The 24315-nt window shown below is 35.0% G+C and overlaps 1 protein-coding gene across 3 annotated transcripts in view; it reads left to right on the forward strand.

Annotated features, from left to right (window-relative positions):
- The window catches only part of amph (amphiphysin), a 30724-nt gene extending 16078 nt beyond the window's left edge, over positions 1-14646 (forward strand). For 2 of the 3 annotated variants that reach the window (XM_056743431.1, XM_056743432.1), the window contains exons 16-33: positions 1653-1685; positions 2527-2571; positions 2925-2969; positions 4232-4276; positions 4634-4678; positions 5074-5118; positions 5512-5556; positions 5895-5939; positions 6284-6328; positions 6675-6845; positions 7076-7129; positions 8341-8388; positions 8644-8694; positions 8955-8996; positions 11996-12220; positions 12488-12658; positions 12737-12838; positions 13451-14646. In XM_056743431.1, the coding sequence (XP_056599409.1) occupies positions 1653-1685; positions 2527-2571; positions 2925-2969; positions 4232-4276; positions 4634-4678; positions 5074-5118; positions 5512-5556; positions 5895-5939; positions 6284-6328; positions 6675-6845; positions 7076-7129; positions 8341-8388; positions 8644-8694; positions 8955-8996; positions 11996-12220; positions 12488-12658; positions 12737-12838; positions 13451-13555 (1362 nt within the window). In that variant the 3' untranslated portion in view covers positions 13556-14646. The remainder of the gene's footprint in view (positions 1-1652; positions 1686-2526; positions 2572-2924; positions 2970-4231; positions 4277-4633; positions 4679-5073; positions 5119-5511; positions 5557-5894; positions 5940-6283; positions 6329-6674; positions 6846-7075; positions 7130-8340; positions 8389-8643; positions 8695-8954; positions 8997-11995; positions 12221-12487; positions 12659-12736; positions 12839-13450) is intronic. The other variant, XM_056743433.1, reaches the window with a different exon arrangement.
- Positions 14647-24315: the final 9669 nt, after the last annotated feature.

Below are 24315 nucleotides of genomic sequence, written 5' to 3' on the forward strand. Positions count from 1 at the left end.
AGGGGGGCTCGCAATCCATGCCCGGCATCATTTTTACCAATGAGTTTGGTCAGGAGATTCAGGACGCAACAGTGGGAGGTGAACAAGAGCTACGTCAAGGTCAGGATGGGGGAGATGGTTCCAAGTGGGGCCTTTCTAGCCAGGTTGATCTAGATGGATCAGGGTCAGAGTACGAGACCGCTGAAGAATGGGGAGATGTCCCGGGACAGAACGGGGGGTGGGTCAGTGCTGATGATGAGTTTGAATCCGCTGAGAATCCAGTTTTGGGATCAGAACAAGACAAACCTGTGACCCGGGAGGATTTCGCAGACTGGAGTGCAGGTGACGTTGCGCCTGAGGAAATTACCGCCGATGACTGTGGGTTTGGTGGTGATGCATTTGCCACCAGTTGGGATCATCCGTGTATCTCAGACCAGACACAAAACTGCTCCGAGAAGCAAGTTTCAGTTCCTGCCCAAACCATAGATGACATTGGTCATAGTGAAGCGAATACAACATGTGATGTTCTCGAACCTACTCAAGCTTCAGACCCATATAGCACCGAAGGGAATGACCCGTTCGGACCGGGAAGTGATCCATTTGCCAGGACAGGGGACGACCCCTTTGGTACAGGTAATGACCCTTTCGCCAGCTCAGACAAAGATCCTTTTGGACAATGTGTGACAGATACATTGACATCTTCTGATCAAGAACCAAGTTGTTCTTCTCAGAGTGATCCTTTTGCTTCAGAACCCAGTGATCTTCTTGCTTCTCAAGGTTACCAAACAACAGAGACGGAAAAAGGCGAGCTTGATTCTGACCCATTCGCAGAGACCCAAGCAGGGTGGGCATCAGACCCCTTTGTCAGTGAATTCCCATCTGATCTTTTTGCTACGAAGATCAATCAGGACCCATTTGCTAACAGTACCAAACCTGATCCTTTTGTCAGTGAAAGTGGAGTGGATCCGTTCACCAACGTGGACAACCATGAGTGGGCAGGTTTTTGTGAAACCACAGGGACGAATGAGCTAAGTGGAGAAGGAAAAGATGATGACCAAAGCGCACAAGCCAATGGATGGGCTGCTTTTCCTGCACCTCCCGTTGACTCCGAGAGTTCCAGCAAGGGCTCCTGGCAAGAGGTGAGCGATAGCAGTGGTTTCTTTTCTACCGATGGCCAAGGAACCTTCACGTCAGGCTGGCCTGGTGAGGCCGGTCAGACACAGGACCCCTTCGCCTCCATTCCTGCGTTTGATCGCAAAGTTACCACTCCAGAGGGGCAAGCTGGTCACAAGGAGCCTGAGAACTCGGACCTGTCTGAAGACGAAGTTGCAAACCGGAGATACGGAAAGTTATATCAAGAGATAGATACAGAGCTGGATGAGGTACCTGAATTGCTGGCACTCTGCTTAGTTTAGTGTAGAGTAGAGTACAGCGAGAATACTCCCCCTCCTTTCCTGCCCACAGATGAAGTAGCATTTTCCTGCTCAGAAACCTTGTGGAACCTGGATCCCCTCCCACAGTCAACAGCCCCGAGCCCTTTTCTCCTCTCTCTCCTTTGCTTGCTTTCACTTCTCAGTGTTTTATTAGGTTGTTCTGTGTTAGAATGGTCTGTACAACTGAAATTGTTTTGATATATTTTTGAGGAATTAATCATATATTTAATTTGATTGAAGGCGTCCAACAAGGCTTTTAACAGATTTTCTAAGGTAACTAGGAAATGAAAATGCTTGATTTAATTTTGTAGTCGAAATTTAGAGAGAATTCATAAATACATTATGAATTACTGTCAATGTGAACAAACTTTAAACTACATTGACTATAGTGATTGTGTTAGAATAGATTATTATTGGAATCGTATTTTTACAGAATCTAGTTTCAAAAAACACAGAATCTATTTTGTAATACATTTTAACAGAGTTTAGTTGCAAAAGCAGATTTTCATCCTTTTATTATACATTTTAATCAATATCAATCAAACTGCAGTTGGGTTGTTTTGAAGAAATAATAAAAAATACACACAATTAAACACAATAAAAACATGATAGTCTAATAAAATCCTTTTTTTAACTCTTCATTTGTAATGTAATCAAAATTGCATATTTTAAAAAAAATCATAAGAAAATTATGTTATTGTATTAGGCTACTGGTATGAAATTTAACACCTATAATTAAAAATACATGGGAATTACACAGGCATTAGAAATTAATCTTTTAACACTATATTTGAAATTAGGATTAAATGATAAACCTCACAATTTGCTCTTTCTTTTCAATAAAATTTTATTTGTAAATTATAACCAAGATATAATGTGATTGAGTCATAATTATAAGTATTTTTGCAGGTTGACATATACAAAAATAAACATTCAGTACATGTTTTTAAAGAAATCCTGTTGTATGATCCCTACATATTCCCATACCCTAAAAAAAAAAATTCTATATACAAGAATTATTTAATACAAATTTAGGCTGGTTATGTTGTAGATTTCATACAAGTCTATTTAATTTGCTCATTTCCTGTCGTTTATTGCCTCTATTTTTGTTTAGACGGATGCATCAGTCCCAACATTTTCGTCTGACTTCGACAAGGCGGTGAGTTTGGAATTTTTAAATAGTAAGGAGGGATTTTGACAATAATCCTTTGAATACCTTCCCTGAAATAACACAACTACGGCTCATTTTTTATGAGAGTCATTTGCCAAAAATGTTTTTAAGTATATATATATATACTTTTATTATTGTTTTTATGTTGCATTTTATATTTTTTTCTTCACTTGTAGAAAAATATGATGTTTTCCCTAATAATTCCTGTTCCCTAAAAGAACCAATTACATTTCTATATACAAGAATTATAAAAAAAAATGAAGCTGGGTATGTTTTAGATTTCATAGAAGTTTATTTAATTTGCTGATTTCCTGTCGTTGATTGTCTCTATTTTTGTTTAGACGGATGCATCAGTCCCAACATTTTCGTCTGACTTCGACAAGGCGGTAAGTTGGGAATTTTTAATAGTAAGGACTGTCACATATGAGCTTGGTTTCTTATCCCCAAAAACATGTGTCATGAAATGTTTATATCATTCTGCTTAGTTTAGTGTAGAGTAGAGTACAGCGAGAATACTCCCCCTCCATTCCTGCCCACAGATGAAGTAGCATTTTCCTGCTCAGAATCCTTGTGGACCCTGGATCCCCTCCCACAGTCAACAGCCCCGAGCTCTTTTCTCCTCTCTCTCCTTTGCTTGCTTTCACTTCTCAGTGTTTTATTAGGTTGTTCTGTGTTAGAATGGTCTGTACAACTGAAATTGTTTTTATATATTTTTGAGGCGTTAATTATATATTTAATTTGATTGAAGGCGTCCGACAAGGCTTAGATTTTCTAAGGTAACTAGAAATGAAAATGCTTGATTTAATTTTGTAGTAGAAATTTAGAGAGAATTCATAATTACATTATCAATTACTGTCAATGTGCACAGACTTTAAACTACATTGACTATAGTGATTGTGTTCCAATAGATTAATATTTGAATCATTTTTTACAGAATCTATTTTCAAAAAACCTAGAATCTATTTTTCAATGAAGTTTTAACATTATACGAGTTTTTTGCAAAAACAGATTTTCTTGCTTTTATTTTACATTCCAAATAATATCAATCAAACTGCCGTTGGGTTGTTTTGTTTAAGAAATAATAAAAAATACACACAATGAAACACAATTAAATAAAAACATGATAATATAATAAAATCTTTTTTTTAACTCTTCATTTGTAATATAATCAAAATGGCATAGTTTAAAAAAAATCATAAGAAAATATTTCATTGTATGGGCTACTGGTATGAAATTACCAACTGGAATAAAAAATACATGGGAATTAAAAGGCATTAGAAATTAATATTTTAAATGTATTTAAAGTTAGGATTAAATGATAAAGCTCACAATTTGCAATTTCTTTTTAATAAAAAAAACATTTGTACATTATAACCGAGAAATAACGTGATGTGGGTCATAATTAAAAGTATTTTCGCAGGTTGACATATACAAAAATAAACATTCAGAACATGTTGTTAAAAAATCCTGTTTTATGATCCCTACTAATTCCTGTTCCCTAAAAGAACCGATAATATTTATTTTATAATATATATTTCTATATACAAGAATTATTTAAAACCAAATGAAGTTGGTTATGTTGTAGATTTCAAACAAGTTTATTTAATTTGCTCATTTCCTGTCGTTTATTACCTCTATTTTTGTGTAGACGGATGCATCAGTCCCAACATTTGAGTCTGACTTCAACAAGGCGGTGAGTTGGGAATTTTTAAATAATAAGGAGGGATTTTGACAATAATCCTTTGAATACCTTCCCTGAAATAACACAACTGCTTCTCATTTTTTTTATGAGAGTTATTTGCCAAAAAGTTTTTAAGTTATATATATATATATATTTTTTTGTTTGTTTTTGTGTTGCGTTTTTATATTTTTTTCTTCACTTGTAGAAAAATATGATGTTTTCCCTAATAATTCCTGTTCCCTAAAAGAACCAATTACATTTCTATATACAAGAATTATTAAAAAAATTAAGCTCGTTATTTACAAGATTTCATAGAAGTTTATTTAATTTGCTCATTTCCTGTCGTTTATTGCCTTTATTTTTGTTTAGACGGATGCATCAGTCCCAACATTTGCCTCTGACTTCGACAAGCCGGTGAGTTGGGAATTTTTAAATAATAAGGAGGGATTTTGACAATAATCCTTTGAACACCTTCCCTGATACAACACAACTGCTTCTAATTTTTATGAGAGTTATTTGCCATAAATGTTTTTATGTACTATAATTATTAGTTTTTTATTGTTTTTATGTTGCGTTTTTAGGGTTCGAGCCCGAAGGGCTAGAAACCTATTGTATTTTTATAATTGTTTCTTCACTTGTAGAAAAATATGATGATTTTCCCTAATAATTCCTGTTCCCTAAAAGAACCAATAACATTTCTATATACAAGAATTATTTAAAACCAAATGAAGTTGGTTATGTTTTAGATTTCATACAAGTTTATTTAATTTGCTGATATCCTGTCCTTTATTTTCTCTATTTTTGTTTAGACGGATGCATCAGTCCCAACATTTTCGTCTGACTTCGACAAGGCGGTGAGTTTGGAATTTTTATGATAAGGAGGGATTTTGACAATAATCCTTTGAACACCTTCCCTGATACAACACAACTGCTTCTAATTTTTATGAGAGTTATTTGCCATAAATGTTTTTATGTACTATAATTATTAGTTTTTTATTGTTTTTATGTTGCGTTTTTAGGGTTCGAGCCCGAAGGGCTAGAAACCTATTGTATTTTTATAATTGTTTCTTCACTTGTAGAAAAATATGATGATTTTCCCTAATAATTCCTGTTCCCTAAAAGAACCAATAACATTTCTATATACAAGAATTATTTAAAACCAAATGAAGTTGGTTATGTTTTAGATTTCATACAAGTTTATTTAATTTGCTGATATCCTGTCCTTTATTTTCTCTATTTTTGTTTAGACGGATGCATCAGTCCCAACATTTTCGTCTGACTTCGACAAGGCGGTGAGTTTGGAATTTTTATGATAAGGAGGGATTTTGACAATATCCTTTGAATACCTTCCCTGAAATAACACAACTGCTACTCATTTTTAATAAGAGTTATTTGCCATAAATGTTTTAATATAATATATATATTTTATTATTGTTTTATTTTTATATTTTTTTCTTCACTTGTAGAAAAATATGATGTTTTCCCTAATAATTCCTGTTCCCTAAAAGAACAAATAATATTTCAATATACAAGAATTATAAAAAAAATGAAGCTAGTTATTTTTTAGATTATATACAAGTTTATTTAATTTGCTAATTTCCTGTTGTTTATTGCCTCTATTTTTGTGTAGACGGATGCCTCAGTCCCAACATCTTCATCTGACTTCGACAAGGCGGTAAGTTGGGAATTTATAAATAGTAAGGAGGGATTTTGACAATTCTTTGAACACCTTCCCTGAAATGACACAACATTTTTTTTCGAGAGTTATTTGCCATAAATGTTTTTATGTAATATAATGTTTGTTTCATTATTGTTTTTATGTTGCGTTTTTATTATTTTTCGTTCACTTGTAGAAAAATATGATGTTTTCCCCTAATAGTTCCTGTTCCCTAAAACAACCAATAATATTTCTATATGCAAGAATTATAAAAAAAAATTAAGCTGGTTATGCTTTAGATTTCATACAAGTTTATTTCATTTGCTCATTTCCTGTCGTTTATTGCCTCTATTTTTGTTTAGACGGATGCATCAGTCCCAACATTTTCGTCTGACTTCGACAAGGCGGTGAGTTGGGATTTTTTAAATAGCAAGGATGGATTTTGACAATTCTTTGAACACCTTCCCTGAAATAACACAACTGCTTCTCATTTTTTATGAGTAGTTTGCCATAAATGTTTTTATGTAATATAATTGTTTGTTTTATTACTGTTTTTATGTTGCATTTTTTTTATTTTTGTTCACATTTTTGTTTATTATATCATTCATTTTGCACTCATCATTTCTGATATGTATAGTGCTGACTTTAATAAGAACATCTGTCTTTGCATGTTGAACCTAAGTTTCTCTATAGTCAACTGTGGAAGATGCCAGTGGGCAGTCAGTTATTTTCTTCTTGTAAATGTGTATGAAGTCTGAGGCCCCAGAGACTGATATAGCAAAAGAAGAAGTTGAAGCAGCTCCGGTCACAGTACCCGAGGCCCCTGAGGACCCTGAGGCTCCTGAGAGCCCCGTCACAACTCCCCCTACAGACACCCAACCAGAGGAGATCCCTGCTTCAAGCCCCCCTGCAGAAACAGCCACTGTGAGTGACAGTAAAGTGTGTCCTACTTCAGACGTCATCTGAAACATCGGCATCAACATTATTCTTGTTATATCCATCAATGTATCATATTCATCTCAGCATCATCAACACTGTCATCGCCATCATCATTAACATCTTCCGTCGGCGCTTAAAACATTATTATTATTGCCACAGTTTTTACAAGAGCTGTAGACATTGATAATATGTTGTGTACTGTGTTGTTGATAAAGAGTCCTGTGGAGTCTCCAGTTTCTGCTGAGTCTGAAGCAGATGAGCAGACTGAGGTATGTTTCTGAAACCCATCATAACAAATCCCTTTATGTTATGCTATAGGAAAGATAGAGGCTGGATTATTGGTTCTGTGTCATGTTTTCTTATGAGTGAGAATCAATTTAATGTACTTTTTGTATATTATTTAAAATTTTATACATTGGAAGTTTTATGTGTAATATTTTGTCTCTGTCACTAATATATTTTATTTATTCACATTTGTTTATTACAAATATGTTTTGATATATATATTTTTTTTGATAGACAAGAATTGTTTTTTTATTGTTTGTTTGTTTTGAATGTGTTTTTATTTTCCTTTCATTTTGTTTAACATGTACACAGACAAAAACTTTTAATCAGATTGTACAATTGTTTGCTATTCTGCATTGGCTAAAACTAAATGCTTGAGATTGCATATCGTGGCTGTTCTTCCAAAACCTCTCTGCCGTTGAATATAAGAGTTACGACACTAACATAGACCTCCATAGAAAGAATGAAATGCGGAAGTAACTCGTGTCACGAAACTTCCTATAGTTACATTGCACCTAAGCCCATTCATTTTAGTGTCAATAAAGGGATTTGCTGTAAATCTAGTAAAATAACTGCATGTTTTTACATTTTAATGAGTTGGCAGTTGAAATTAGATTAAATCGGAAGACTGATCTTATATTCATAATACTCCAATGAAATGCTGCTATAAATGTAGTCAACGTTGCAATCAGAGTGTGGTAATATTTAGCAAAATTTATGCAAATGCAGTTGCTGTTATCTGTCCCGCTAACATCCATTTAAAATGGTTGACAGCACAGATTTGTTTGGAACTATTGATGACTCCACCTTGAACCACGTGACCACACAGTGGCGAGATTGAGTGTCGTAACTCATAAAAAACACTGTACTTTTTAATTACTACATACTGTTTTGTCAAAGTTGTCAAGTACATTTTAATATTTTTTTGATTGGATATTTGCAGAACCCAGTAACAAACATAAAGGGTGACTAATATTAGCGATTTATGGTAAAAAAGTAAAAATCACGAAATATGGAGAAACAAGGTTTCAGAAGGACTGCAGCAATATACATATATTATAGATTTTTTTCGTCAGACTTTAGTTATAGTGTAAATCTTTACACTAGTATCATTACTCTGATAATTTTCACAAACATTTTGGTTGAGCCTGTGAATTGTATTGGTGATAAAATGGTCTCAACCATCATTCTGTAGCTCCCAACTGAAGACATACAAAAGGAGCAACCCGACAAAGAAGCCCCGGTAATTATAACTTATGCCGGGCATAAGAGAAGCTCAAGTCATATGCAGAACTATCACATATGAGCTTGGTTTCTGATCCAGCAAAATCATGTATCATGAAATGTTTATTGCATTCTCAGCACCTACATTTGAGGCAGCTGCAAAGTGACCCCATAATTCTTCACTGTATGTAATACAAGATGTGATGAGAGAACAGCTGGGAAGTATGACAGAAACTAGAGATGGCATGAATGTTTTTATTTGTATGTACTGTAGGATTTTCCTCCAGTCCAAGAAACAGAGGAGTCACCTGCAGAAACAGCTCTGGTAATCACAATAATAAATCTCTGATGTGCATTATCAATGAAAGATTTATCAAATCCCACGACCCCACGCTTGTTGTTATCACATCACGTGTTATATACAGCAGAAATAGTGAACAAGTAATACAGAGAAATGTATTGAACAAAGGAAACCAACCTGGTTCTTGAGGTCTCACATTGAGCTGATTTTTAACAGTATTGAAGTATAGTCTCCTCATTATGATATATATTCTTTAATGTTGACAACCACGTTTCTTTGTGTAGGCTACTGAAGAAGATAAAGAGTCTCCCATAGAAGAGACTCCGGTAACTATACGTTTAATAAATCAAATGTATTTCATTTTTATGTGATGGAACAGGATCGCTGATTTTTTTCAACATGTCTAGTGAAGACTTTGAGAAAACTCTGTTAAGATTTTATTTTGTACTTTATTTTATTTTGTCTTATCATGAAGCCATATCTAAAAATATTCATTAAAATAAATGCATTGATTTATGACTTCTTGACAAGCAAGTCAGGTCAAAAAAATGAACCTTATTTGTATAAGATGCTGTAAAATACTGAAAAAAATTGTTTCTGCCTTAAATTTGTAAGTAATCCAATTGTCAGAAGAAGTCATTATCTTTACCATTTTAAATCTTGACTAGTGATTCATGCAAAAAAAGTGCAGATGGTGCAAATGTAAAACAAGTCATGTTCACATCAACATAATTTTTAACAGTGTTTGACCAAATCATTTTGATATAGATGTTAAGTCTGGTATAAAGACATCATCTGGCTTCATGTGAGACGGAACTTATTATATACCAAACTGATGCATGAAAAAGATTGCAACAGAATGGTAGCTACAGTTATAGTATTCACTATTAGATTTGATTTCTTTTGAACAGTATTTGTTGGTGGATGGAGTCATTTGATGTCTTGTGTCATTATTCAGAACCTTTAGCCCATTTATTTTGTATATGTGTGTATGTGTATTTTTAAGTTGTTGAAGGTACAATCAGAAGTTGCATCATCTGGCAGTCTAATAATTAAAGTGCAAAAAATAAACACCTTCTGGCAATAGCAATTTTCCCACATACAGTAAGCGTTATTTTTATCTCTAAATCCAGTGCTTTGTTTTTAGCTCCAGAGGAAACTAGCAGACAATTGCTGCCACTGTTTCAGCTCTTTCTGATTGTACAAGTTTTTTTTTCATTTCATGTTTCTTCCCTTGTCTGTTTTGTAATGGACTTGTGTTGGTCAAACTTTGTGTTAAAGTCACACACACTAATATCAATGATACAGATATGATGTTAAAACCACACAGTTCTCTTGCTTACCAAACCTTTTAATAGTGCCTTTAAATAGCCGATGATTGTTATTACCCCTCTTTCCCACTAATGATCATTTTTGGTTTCCATGGTGACCCCATCCTCACATCACCATAATGGGCAGCATTTGTACACTCTTCTTGTATGCTTGTGCTTTAGAAAAATGTCAATATGTTTAGATGTCAATATAACATACTATATGGATCAGTATAGTCATGAATGTAATGTGTGTTTTGAAATGAAACGGCAGTTTCACACGGCACGTGTAAGCAGTGCATATTTTTTCCTGCTCACATGTGAATATTGGAGAGCATCCATACCGCAAACGTAAGCAGCAGTGCAGCTTTCATTTCGGGGCCAGGTCTATTTTTGCTGCTCACGCTTCGGGGCGGACTGGTCATCTGGCGTATAGGGCATTTCACGGTGGGCCGCTAACGTACGGGGCCGGAACAGATGCTTTGGCCGCTCAGAAGGACTTATTATAAAAGCAAATGCACGCAATGCGAATGCAAAAGGCACGTAGCCATGCAATCACAACCCTTAAGGCTTAGCCATGCTCCATGCACAGACTCCCCCCAAACCCCTGTCAAAAGAAATATTGGAGGGCCAATCTGGGCCAAAAAATGCCAGGGCCAATTTCTCTCCCAGTCCAGCCCTGCTCACGCTCAATTAAAGAGACTGTATATTCTTTACAGACAAAATCCACATGGATTGACATGTTATGCATATGTTGCATAAGAGTGAGTGGGAAACGATTGCATTACGCTGTCAGTGTACTGTCTGAACCCCCCTCTCTCATCATGACCTTCTGAAAAAACAGGTAGAACTACATAAACATCATGTTATATGATTAGATTGTGTATGTGTGAGAGAAAAGCGATCGCATCAAAAGTCAATCACTCTCTCCTATGGTGAGTTAACCCTTTAGTGACTTCGTATCCTTCAAAGCACAATGGGTTTTTATTTATAACTTGTACTAAGTGGATCTAAAAGAGCATGAAACAGGCAAAACATAGTTAAGCTATCTACTTAAAAAGTGCTTTGATGAAGTTTTCTAAGACATTTTGCTCAATGATGTATTTAAAACAACGTAATGCAAAATTGCAATGTTGTGCTGTACAGTGCATACGCTGCGGTGCGAAAGGACAATGGGCATGCACTGACAACGCTCTCCCTGCGCAATGTTCCTGCTCGGTGTGAAATGGGCGTTAGACATGTGCACTTGCTGACATAAAAGAAAAGGTTTTTATTTTATTACTAATTCATAGTTAAATAGGTTCAGGTTAAAAATATGTACAGTATTTTGAGTATAAAAGTCTAATGACTTTTCTCATCCTTTTAGAAATAATAGTATGGACTAGGTACATGGTTTGGTGTAAAGGGACAGTTTTTCATAAAAATGTAAGTTGTATTAGAATTTACTCACCCTCATGTCATTCTAATTTTCGGTATTTATCTTCTGCAGAACAGAAAAGAAGATATTTTGAAGAATGTTGGTAACCAAATAACTTTGGACCCCATTTACTGTTATTGTACAGACACAACAACATTTCTCAAAATATCTTATTTTTTTGTTACACAGAAGAAACACTCATATACAGGTTTTGAATGACATGAGCGTGAATAAATGATTTTTAAGATTTTAAAAACAGCTTATGGCGTTTACAGGTATTAATGTACTCATAGTAAACTAGACTATATAAGAGTCATCCACTATGAATCATGATTCCCCAGTCCTTCATACCATCTGGTGATCTTTTCCCCAGTCAAAGTCTTTGACTGATGGTGAAACTCAAGTCAGTTTCTTTGCAGAACTGACTTATCATCACCTTCCAGGACAGTTTAAACCGCAGTAGTTAAACTGACTCCTGTAGCCCATCATCGTGACACACCAAGTGTTCCCCTGTGTGGTGCCGTGCACCGATCCATCCACATGAGTGGTTGTGTTGAGTGTTAAAACACTGGCTCTCACTCCTGGCCACCTCTTCTAGACTATAGATGCCCATCCAGAGGAAGACGCCAGTTCAGTAGATGCCAAACCAGGAGATCCTGATAGTGTTGAGCCCAAACCAGCAGACGAAGCAGATAATGTTGAACCCCAACCAGGGGACGTTCCTGATAATGAGTCCAAACCTGCAGACGAAGCAGATAGTGTTGAGTCCCAACCAGGGGATGAAAGCAGTGAGGAGAGTGCGGCTAACAATGGGAATGTGGAGGTATATATTCATCCGTGAATCTGCACTTTGGTATGCAGACCATTGACAAGACTTGGGTTACTACAACACACCAAGAACGCATTTAGAATTATAATTGAAATGCTGTAATGGAAATCTTTTTGCTTGATGTCTCTATGTCTACATAATTTTGATCAGTTATGTTTTCCAAGTAATGTCCTCTTATGTGTATTTAATCTGTGTTCTGTAGTTGTGGTCATTAATGTTGAGAAAACAAGCTTTGTGATTATATTTATTCTGTCGCCTCAGGAGAAGATGCGTATCCCATCTGTTGTTATTGAGCCTGCCTCTAGCAATGAGGGCGATGATGACCGGGATGGTGATATCACATCTCCAATAGAATCCAGTGGCAATGGGGTGATACCAGCATGCCAGACAACCAAAGACGCTTCTGGAATGCCTTACGGATTTCTTTTCAAGGTCACTGGATGCAGCAACAGAACATTGATTAAGACGAGATCTTGTATAGATGTATTCATGTGTCTTGCTTTCCTGCAGGCGGAAACACTGCATGATTTTGAAGCAGCAAACCCAGATGAGCTGGCGTTGAAGAAGGGAGATATTGTTTTGGTAGTACCTACAGTACATGCCGAGGATCAGGTGCGATTTACATTGAAAAAAATTATTTTAGTGTCAACATGTCCTTTCACTACTTTCCAGTTTTGAAACTGTAACACAATGCAAGAAGACGAAAGTGTTTACTAACACAGCATTGAAAGTTACAACAGATTAAAGGGATAGTTCACACAAAAACAAAAATGATGTCATCTTCACATGCCCTCTTGTATGACCGTCTTTCTTCTGCAGAACACAAAAGAAGATATTTTGATAATGTTGGTAAGAGAAAACTGTCGGTCCCCATTCACTTGCATTGGTTTTGTGTCCAATAAAAGAACTCAATAGAGACCAATGGTTTTTGGTTACCGACATTCTTCAAAATATCTTCTTTTGTGTAAAGAAAGAAAGTCATACAGGTTTAAAACGACAAGAGGGTGAGTAAATGATGACCGAATTCTCATTTTTAGGTTAACCATTCCCTTGATACACATAAAAACACAAACCAACACATTCTCACTTGTGTAGGTTAACCCAATTTTTTGGTTGCTTTTTAATAACCACAGACTGCACAATGCGGCATCTTAATTTTATTTTTAATTATTAAAAACCGTGTGAATAATGTTTTTTAATGGTCACTGCATTGCATGTCTTTAGGATGCTGGGTGGCTCACTGGCATTAAAGAGAACGAATGGTCACAACTGGGCACTTCGGCTCACAAAGGACTGTTTCCTGAAAACTTTACGCAGCGTCTGGAGTAAACATCCTCAGTGTGTCGTGAGCAGGCGTGTGGATCTGGACATTTGAGGCAGACCCGCCCCCGTGAAGTCTGATGCACTGATGACAGCTGTCAATCAGACGAGACACATAAGAGGAAATGATCAACTTAAAGAAGCAAGTGGAGATACAATAACTACTCAGATCATAAAGAAAATATCCAAGCATGATGTGATAGTATGGTCAACCCTTACCGCAAAACCAAGTTTTCCCTGTTTTTGTTTGTTAAACTGTGAACAGCAACGAATTGATGTGTGCTTTGTTGGAACTCTGGTGACCTAATGTAATCTCTGTCTGTTTAAAGAAGATCTAAAGTGAGAGTTTTCCCTCTAAAGACAAAAAAACTCTTCAACCTCTCTGCACCAAGTGTATTGTATTGACTTTGTTGCCCTGCAGGGAATTTGATGAGAATTTGTAGTGATATGATCTATTTAACCATTTTAAGTGTTACACAAGATGTAGGTGTTTTCTTTGAGATATTTCAGATATAAATGTTACCTTGCATCAATTTGTTAGTGTTCTCTGTAGTTTCACGGCTGGCCGTGCGCGGCCGTGATGGTGGCATTGGGCATATTTGATATTGACGTTGTTTATGGACAGGACTTTCAGTGTTAATGCCAAATTAATCGAAATCCTGATAGAAATGGTTACTTGGGGATTTTACAGCATGACAAATGTTCTGAGAAGCACCTGGCAAATACAGCTTTGCAAAACACAAAATGTAGCTCCCTATAATTACAAACAATATGTGTATTATATTCACAACTACATACATGCAGAACTTATTCTTGAACGGACATGGACATATTAATCTGTGAATGGTGTTTTATGTTTGAAGAAGTTCAACTTTATATTTTTAAGCCAATGATGATGAGTGGGAAAGATTAGGGGTGGGAAATTGAAAAAATATGCAATATATGTAACTGGTTGATAGAGTCATTGTCATAATTGTTTGTTCAGAGATAAAAATAGCATCACTCTTGTGTTTGTATTGTTTCTCACTGTAGAGCATTTCTGTGATGTACATATCTGTGCTAATTTAACTGTAAAGTGAATAAAGAATAGTTCCTATGAGGTTCATTGGTTCATCTTTTCAGGTTTGGAGGTTCAGCTTCAAGAATATCACTTCAACATTCACACACATTTGCATACCAAGAACAGACATGTATGAATTCAATGCATTATAAATTGTTTTGGATTAAATCTTAAACCCAATTGCATTAATGTAAAATGTAAATGTAGTGTATTTTAAGCGACTTTCCTTACAGCTTAATGTGTAATGACACTCGAGTCTCGCAAGGGGGAGACATTTGTCTATTATTGTTCCATTTATGAGCAGTGTGTAATTTATTTCATTCACAAAATTTTTGTTTTTAGAAACGAGGACAGGACGGGGAATCATATTATCAGTATTTTAGAGAAAGAAAGATTAAGTGTACGTACTAGGACGATTAAATCCCATTTAAAATGTTTGAATGCTTGCTGTTTTATTGCATTGCATGAAGTGAACTAAAAGACAACTACTTGTTTTAAACACAAAAATTACAATTGACAAAAACACTGTCATTAGGTATTAAAGGATAAAATATGGATAATGTATTTGCAAAAGTTGGATGTTTCCACACAAACAAGTTTAAGATGAATAAATACGAATTAAATTATACAGCCAGGAATTATTCAGGAAATCAAATTTAAAGAAAAATATATCCAATAAATATACATTATCTAATAGAGATATGTAAGGCTGATTTTACCTAACTAAATATAAATCATAAGAGTCACTATGAACTTAATATTCCGTAATCAGTTTTTTTATTGAAGAAAGTTATAAAATTGCAATGCATAGTCAGAACATGACATTAAGACAGTAAAACAGTAAAATTAATGAAGAGAGAAAATAAAGATAGAAAAGAATAATACCACAATTTAAGAAAATGTAGTAATGTTTGTATACCTATACAAATATAGTGTATAGTAAACGACGTGATCTGTTTATTTTAAGGACGTTTCCGTTAATGCTAAAATGTAATTCAAAGTAGTGCAAAATTTATAATACAAGTAAAACAAATGAATATGGAAAATTCCTCCATATTAATAAAGTATAGCCTATTGTGTCCTATTTGTACGGATTTTTTTTACAGTGCCACAAAGCACAAACCATTAAATAAGAAGAGTGCATAAAGAGAATACACATTTTATAAATTAAGTACAAGCTTATGAGCTTTCTTTTATAACATTCAGTGATCATTGCGAAAGACTCTCTGGTGGCGATGACGTCACAAGCCACAGCACAGTCTCATGATCAATACCGTCGGATCGGCTGATGCTGTTCACAATTTATCAAGTTTCTGAACGACACATGGTTTCGTGGCACAATGCCTAGGATGTTGATTTTTTGGATCGTATTTGTATTAGTAGGTGAGATTGCAGTATTCCCTTTACAGACATTGTTCCAATGCAATTGTGTACACATGTTGACGATGTGTCTTTTATTTTTGTAGATGTATGTATGAATCAAGACATCACGTATCCTGATCGTCAGATCATAAGACCAAAGGGTAGAACAGTTAGGGTGAGATGCGATGTGAAAACAACCAATGATTATTATCCACTGGTACAGAGCTAATTCAGTGGGAGCTCTCGAGAGGATCATGTATATAGAGTCCAACAAACCAAATAAAGAGGCCAAGTACGAAAGATTCGGTGGATCTAAAAGTGGGAATCTAGTAACACTCTCATTTGAAGCAGCGTTAGAAGATGCCGGGATGTATTACTGCGCGATCTGGAGTTCAGACAACCACAGTGTTATTAGAGAGAGGAAATCTTCACAAAAACCTGTTGACTTTACTGAAATAGTTTTATATCAGCAGCCCCTCAAGGGGGGGGGGGGCATTTTTTAATTGTGCTGTTGTTTAAGGAACTTAAATATAACTTGAACTTGAAATGTTAACAAATGTGTAAAAACAAAAGATACACAATTTAATGAAAAACGTAATATTCTTCCAGCACATTATTCAACAATTTTATACATCTGTAGTTTTCAGTGTAGGCATACAGCCTGCAAGTATCAAAAGAACCGTATTTATAGTAACCCTATAGTACATTTAATACTAGCACATCATAGTAAATTAAAACAAACAAAAATATAAACATAAGTTACAAATAAGAGAAACGGCGATAAAGGTGACGGGACAAATCGTGTAGCCATTCCACTCCAGATGCGATCTTTTAAAAGTACAGTATTTAAAAAACGTGAAGATTAAATGATAAAATTATAAATAAAACACTAAGTATTGTGCATAACGTGGTTACGAGGGTTATTAGATCGCAGAATATGACCTCAGGAAGTTGTAATCCCATAAAAGGCTGTCCCCTCTAAGAATAAAACAGGATGATAAATAATACTGTTATTAAAAAATTATAAATCATGTTTGCATAAATTTATATTTTCCACCTCTCAGAAATCCCAGGTACATTTGACATTTAAACATGTATGCAACTATTTTATCCAACTAACAAAAGTGGGGTACAGTATGATGTACTTTTACAAATCTTGAAATAGATTTAATCATCTTGACACTTTATCATTTTATTAAGCAGCTGCCCTGGGAGTGACAAGATCAACACATTTTGGTTAAGGCAGTGGGAAAAACGTCATATTTTTGTTATATTAATTGCAAATAAGCAACACACAACTGAGTAATACTGCAGTTTATGCCTACTGGAACACAAGTGATGTGAAAGTGATCTATTAGTCAGATATGGTGACCCATAGTCGAAATGTGACCTCTGTTTATAACCCATCCAGAGTAGTGAACACACGCACATGTCTCTTACATCATAAACCGTTTTCAGCAGTGAGTGGTGCTATTGAGCTGACGAAAAAACCTTGTAAATTACTCACAATTTGCTCAAGAGAACGAATCCAGTTCAGACATCTGATGTCTGATAAAACAGTCAAGTGTGGTGAAAGAGGCTAAATTCTTTTTATCCTTTTTAGGTATCAAAGTTATTTTAATGCTTACTTCCTGGTCTCTGTTTAAGAACTAACAATATTACACGCTGTATGGAGAAGAATTTATAACTCCACCTCAGGAAATGACATCAGCGAAGTGCAAATGAACAATAATTGCTAAACCATGTACAAGAAATGTCATATTGCATATCTGACATAACTAAATGAAAGATGTTTGCTGTGGTGTCGGCTGTTCTCCTTTCATTGATTTATGGTAAGTACTTCACAATCAGTCTAATGTAAAATGAAAGTAACTGTTTATTTAAAATGACTGATTTCTACTAACATAAATCACAGGTGTAGAAGGTTTGACATTGGAACAAAATAAGAAGATCTGGATAAAGTCAGCTGGGAAATCAGTGTCCTTTATATGTGAAGTAACTGGTCTGGACAGTGGTGAGTATGTCCACTGGTACCACAAGAAAGATGGAGGCACACTTAAAAGACTTCTCTACATCAGTGACTCAGGGGTAGCCACCATTGAAGCAAAGGAATTTTTAGCTGAGAAGAAAGAAAATTCATATGTGATAAAACTTCATGGAATAAAGAATGAACATGCCGGTGTGTATTACTGTGCAAGCTGGGATGGCAGCCACAGTGACACAAAACTAATACATCAGACACAAAAACCTTAAGAGAAACTAACAGGAAGCCAGAATCAAACTGTTATTAAGAGATAATGTCTGAGCGAAACAACCACAACCAGTTCAGTGTAATAGATGTGATAAAATATGTAATTCAATCCAGAACCAAAGCATGTTTTCTAAATAAAAATTGAAAATGGTTAATGATCAAGTAATGTTGTGGAAATATTACTGAATGAATACTGTAAATAAATGTGTAAGGATATAATGATGACTGTCGTTGGGTTTGACAAATATACAGGTGTGTTTATTCCATTATCCCAACTCAAAAAAATATCACAGTATTATTGTTATAGAGTCATCATTTCCTTTAGCGTGTGTTGTTTGCATAAATGAATGTAACCAGTAAGAGTTCATCTGTTATCTGCAACTTCTGCTCTGTAGTGCGTGGGAACTCTTTCCTAAACATAAATACACGTTCTTCTCTTGAAAAAGATCAAAAAACGGTTGCCTGAGTGTTTTCATTTTATTAGTTTAGTAAGTATTCATTTTACCTGACCACCCTCAAACACACAAAGTCAACACTCTCTAATCTCGAAATTGAATTAAAAATCTCGACACTTTGTTTATTATTTTATTAAAGCAGATGTCCTGTGAGTGACTTCGCAACAAGATCAACACGTTTTGGTTAAGGCAGTGTGGAAAAAGTCATAATTTCCCTTCAAAGTGAATGATTTACAATCTTGGGACCATGTCCACTGATACCAAAAGAAAGAGGGTGAAACCCTGTCGAGACTGCTCTATATCAGTGCGACTGGTATTGTCACACATGACACCAACAATCTTCAAGCAAATGACTTCATTGTGGATAAAACACAGCTTTATAATCTGAAAATAAGCAACACAGAACTGGGTCATTCTGCAGTTTATTACTGTGCGTACTGGGACACAAGCAACCAAAGTAAAAAAAACTCTCATACCATACATTAACTGACAGAAATTACGATTTAGTTTGTATGGATTAGATCTAATCATTTGGATATAGACATTACTCTTACAAATCTTTAAAGCTGACATTTATATTTTTAATGTGTTTACCCATTTCAAACCTTTAATAAAGTTCCTGAACAGTTTAAGAACAGCAATTTAACTGGACATTTGTTTACTCTTAAATTTCCTTCTCAGTAAATGTGACTTACAATCATATACCGGTAGTTACATAAAGTGTGTTTGACAACATCATAAACCATTTTCAGCAGTGAGTGGTGCTATTGAGCTGACGAAAAAACCTTGTAAATTACTCACAATTTGCTCAAGAGAACGAATCCAGTTCAGACATCTGATGTCTGATAAAACAGTCAAGTGTGGTGAAAAAGGCTAAATTCGTTTAATCCTTTTTAGGTGTCAAACTATTTTACAAGCTGTATAGAGAAGGCATTATAACTCCACCTCAGGAAATGACATCAGCAAAGTGTAAATGAATAATCATTAATTGCTAAACCATGTACAGGAAATGTCATATTGTATATCTTACATTGCAAAGATGTTTGCAATGGTGACGGCTGTTCTCCTTTCATTGATTTATGGTAAGTACTTCACAATAATGTAACATGAATTTAACTGTTCATTTAAAATGAATGATTCCTACTAACATAAATCACAGGTGTGGAAGGTTTGACATTGGAACAAAATAAGAAGATCTGGATAAAGTCAGCTGGGAAATCAGTGTCCTTTATATGCAAAGTAACTGGTCTGAGCACTGGTTATGTCCACTGGTACCACAAGAAAGATGGAGGCACACTTAAAAGACTTCTCTACATCAGTGACTCAGGGGTACCCACCATTGAAGCAAAGGAATTTTTAGCTGAGAAGAAAGAAAATGCATATGAGATAAAACTTCCTGGAATAAAGAATGAACATGCCGGTGTGTATTACTGTGCAAGCTGGGAATACGATGGCAGCCACAGTGACACAAAACTAATACATCAGATACAAAAACCATAAGAGAAACTAACAGGAAGCCAGAATCAAACTGTTATTAAGAGATAATGTCTGAGCGAAACAACCACAAACAGTGTATCAGATGAGACAAAAATGTGTAATTCAACCCAGAACCAAAGCATGTTTCCTAAAAACAAATAGAACTTGGTTGAAGGTCAAGTAATGTTGTGGAAATATGACAATGAATACTGTAAATGATTGTGTAAGGATATAATAATGACTGGTGTTGGGTTTGACAAATATACAGGTGGGTTTATTCCAATATCCCAAAATATCACAGTATCATTGTTATAGAGTCATCATTTCCTTTAGCGTATGTTGCTTGTATAAATGAATGAAACCAGTAAGAGTTCATCTGTTATCTGCAACTTCTGCTCTGTAGTGTGTGGGAGATCTTTCCTAAACATATTTCTTCTCTTGAAAAAGACCAAAACTGTTCCCTGTGTGTTTTAATTTTATTAGTTTAGTATTTATTCATTTTCCCTGACCTCCCTCAAACACACAAAGTCAAAACTCTGTAATCTCTATAATAATGCAATCAAGCTGTGAGTGTGAACTGTAGATCAAGGTCTCTACAAGGTCTGTGATCTGCAAGATCACAGAAGTGCTGAGCCTTTGTCAACATCTAAGGCCATGGCAGACGACACTTTGAAAAGATGGAATACTATACTATAGATTAATATAATGTATAATGTCATTGAGATGGTATAATTTAGTTGTATTATTATTTATAATTATTTATTATTATATAGTTTATTTGGATATAAATACAATATGACGTTTACGATTCTCAAAGCTCATTTTCCATATTTAAACAGTATACTGTACCCACCTACAGCCTTTGACAATTTAAGCTTTTTTGTGTTTGTTTGGTCTTAGTGGCCTTTTGAGTAAATGCTATATAACAAAAGTGCAATATTTCTGGTTTGTTTCACAGGACAGTCATATCCAGTAAGTGCTGCTAACTGTGTCCAAGTTTTACAGATTTACAAATGAATCACAAAAGTTCACACATGAATGTAACTTCTTATTTAAAACGACAGATTTTCTGTTCATTGAATCACAGATGTGGGTAGTGTGACATTAAAGCAAAACCAGAAGTTCTGGATTAAACCAATTGGGAACACTGTGTTCCATAAATGTGAGGTAACTGGTCTGGGCTCTAGTAATTATGTCACTGGTACCACAAGAAAGATGGTGGCACTTCTCTACATCAGTGAATCTGGGTCTCCCACCATGGAAGCAAGAGAATTTGTAGCAATTTGTATGACATACAATTTCATGTAAAAAAAGGAACATGCCGGTGTGTACTGGGATGTCAGCCATTGTGAGTAAAAACTATAACATAAGATACAAAAACCCTGAGAAAAACTGACAGCAGGAAACCTGAATTAAACTGTTATAACAGATTATCTCTGTGCAAAGCAACCACAAACAGTTTAAGATACTGCAGCCATTATACAATAACAGCATTTCTGAGGAATGCACTCATGTTTAGATGATTGATGATTAGGTTTGGAAAGACAAACCTAAAGTAACAAACATATCGATCTGAAATCTTTACTTTGTGCATGAATTCCTATTACAGACAGAGGGGATAATAATAGTTCTGTAGATACAGAATTCGATTTCATTTCAGCAGTTTCATAAGACTAAACATATTAAAACACAATAGTTATTGTTTGTGATTAACTGCAGATGTCAACATGAATTGCTTTGGACTGCTTGTGCATTAGTTATATTAACAATAGTTACTTTAACAATAGTTAACTGAATATATTTTACACATAAATCCTCTATGGAAATGTTGTTTCATGGTGTGTCACATCTGTATTATAAACCACACTACTGACGCATTTTGGGGGGCACTTTTCTCTCCCAAAAAGTGTTTTGTCCTTCCATGTCCCGTCCTTTAAATAAAATCCATGCAAAATGAAAAAAAAATAACTAAGGTCACAATTAAACAACACATTTAACGCAAACAATTAAACCTGACATAAATTATGTTTCTTACCTGTGAGCCGATAGGATAGGACGCTGCTTCCGTATTTTACTTTAAATATTGTTCATCATAAAAAATATGCATTGAAAGAACATTCAGTTATTAAGACCATGCCTGAAATAGTAATAGTTATAGAAAATAAATTATGTTATTTTGAAACGTAGTCACATAATATAGAGATTGTGTGGTATGCAGTGTTGGGTAAGTTACTCTGAAAAAGTAATTAATTACTAGTTACTCATTACATATTCAATAGTGTAATTAGATTACTGTCCAAATTACTCTGTCCAAAAAGTTTTTAGTTACTCATTACTAATTACTTTCTATATCCTACATCAACCTTGATTAGTTAAGTGATCCAAGAATATACATGAAACGGCTTATTGAATTCATTCAAATAATATTATTAACTGACCAAAGTATTACAAATGTGAGAATTATACATTAAAGCACAGATTTTAAAGTAAGACTTTGAATTTTGAAGTCAATTACGCTATTGCACACGCATATATTTAACAAAGTATTTAGTTTAATTACATCAAAAGTAACTGTATTTAAATTACAGAAAACATATGAGTAATCCCTTACTTTACTTTTCTAAGGGGAAAGTAATTAAATTACAGTAACTAATTACTTAGTAACTAGTTACACCCAACACTGGTGGTATGATATGATAGAAAATTAAGGGTAGCTAAATTTAAGGCAAAAAAACTCAAATGTCATTCATATCCCGTCTTGGTGGGAAAATGAGACGATCCACGAATGTTTCTTTAGGCATAGAATTAAAAATATAATTCGTTATTTACAGAAGACATCCATACCAACACGAAAGACAACTGTTTTAAAAATGACTTTACCTTTTCGCCTAAATTAATTTTATCAGTCATTTGGCATGTCAAATACAGCCATCAATACCTTTAAATATTTGTACTCCTTTTAACTTAAATGTATATGAAAATTACAAAATAAAATCACGAGATTCACTATGAAACTTGCTGACATTATTCAGTGATCACTGAGAAAGCGCGCTCTCGCGGCGATGACGTCACAAGCCACAGCACAGCCCCATGATCAATAACATTAGATCGGGTGATGAAGACATGTTGTTCACAATTTATGGAGTTTGTGAACGACACATTGTTCCGTGTCACAATGCCTGGGATGGTGATATTTTGGCTCTTAATAGTATTAATAGGTGAGATTGTATTATTCCCTATCATTGTTCTAATGAAATTTGCTGTGTACAAACTTGCTGTCTTGTATCTTTTATTTTTGTAGATGAATGTGTAAACCAAAACATCACTCATCTTGATCATCAGATCATGAAACAAAAGGGTAGAACAGCTGTGATAAGATGCATGGTGGATACATCCTTGGCTATCCACTTCTACAGAGCTACATTAGGGGGAACTCTCGAGAGGATCATGTATTTCGATTCGGGATCCAAAACACCAAAAAAAGAGGCCAATTTCAATACGTTCCGTGGATCTAAAAGTGAAGGTCAAGTGACACTCTCCTTCCCAGCAGAGGTAAAAGATGAGGGGATGTATTACTGTGCGCTCTGGAGTTCAGACAACCACGGTGTTAACAGAGAGAGGAAATCTTGACAAAAACCTGTTGACATCAGCAAATGGGCTTTATGTGGGGAGGCATCAGCAGACCCTCAAGAGGAGGAAAAGTAGGCATATGCTGTTGCTTAAGGCTAATTGTTTTTAAAAGGAAACCTAAAACTTATTTAGATACACTAAATGCACTAAATTTCTGCCAGCACATTATCCAACAATGTTATCTTTAAACATTCCCGTTAACCGTCAAACTCACAGTAAAACAGTTTTTAATATCAATACTGTAAAGTCCTATATTTACATTTAGCACTATATTTACCCCTTTTCCCCAGTGCAGGCGTAACATAGATTGCTAACGTGTTCTAATAAACACCAGCCAACACTAGGGGGCACGAGGGAGCTTCAAATATTGGGGTCATCTTGATGCTGCCACCACTTTTAATTAAACCGGTAAGGTCCGAGATGAGCACCAATAAATACTTATGTGTAAAAAAAGATACTTATGTGTATAAGGCTGTGTACTGTAAGAATAAAATAGTGCTTCACATCTCAAACATAGTTTTCAAGCAGGTAAAGG

The sequence above is a fragment of the Triplophysa dalaica genome, chromosome 3, assembly GCF_015846415.1.
Source record: "Triplophysa dalaica isolate WHDGS20190420 chromosome 3, ASM1584641v1, whole genome shotgun sequence".
Lineage (NCBI taxonomy): Eukaryota > Metazoa > Chordata > Actinopteri > Cypriniformes > Nemacheilidae > Triplophysa > Triplophysa dalaica.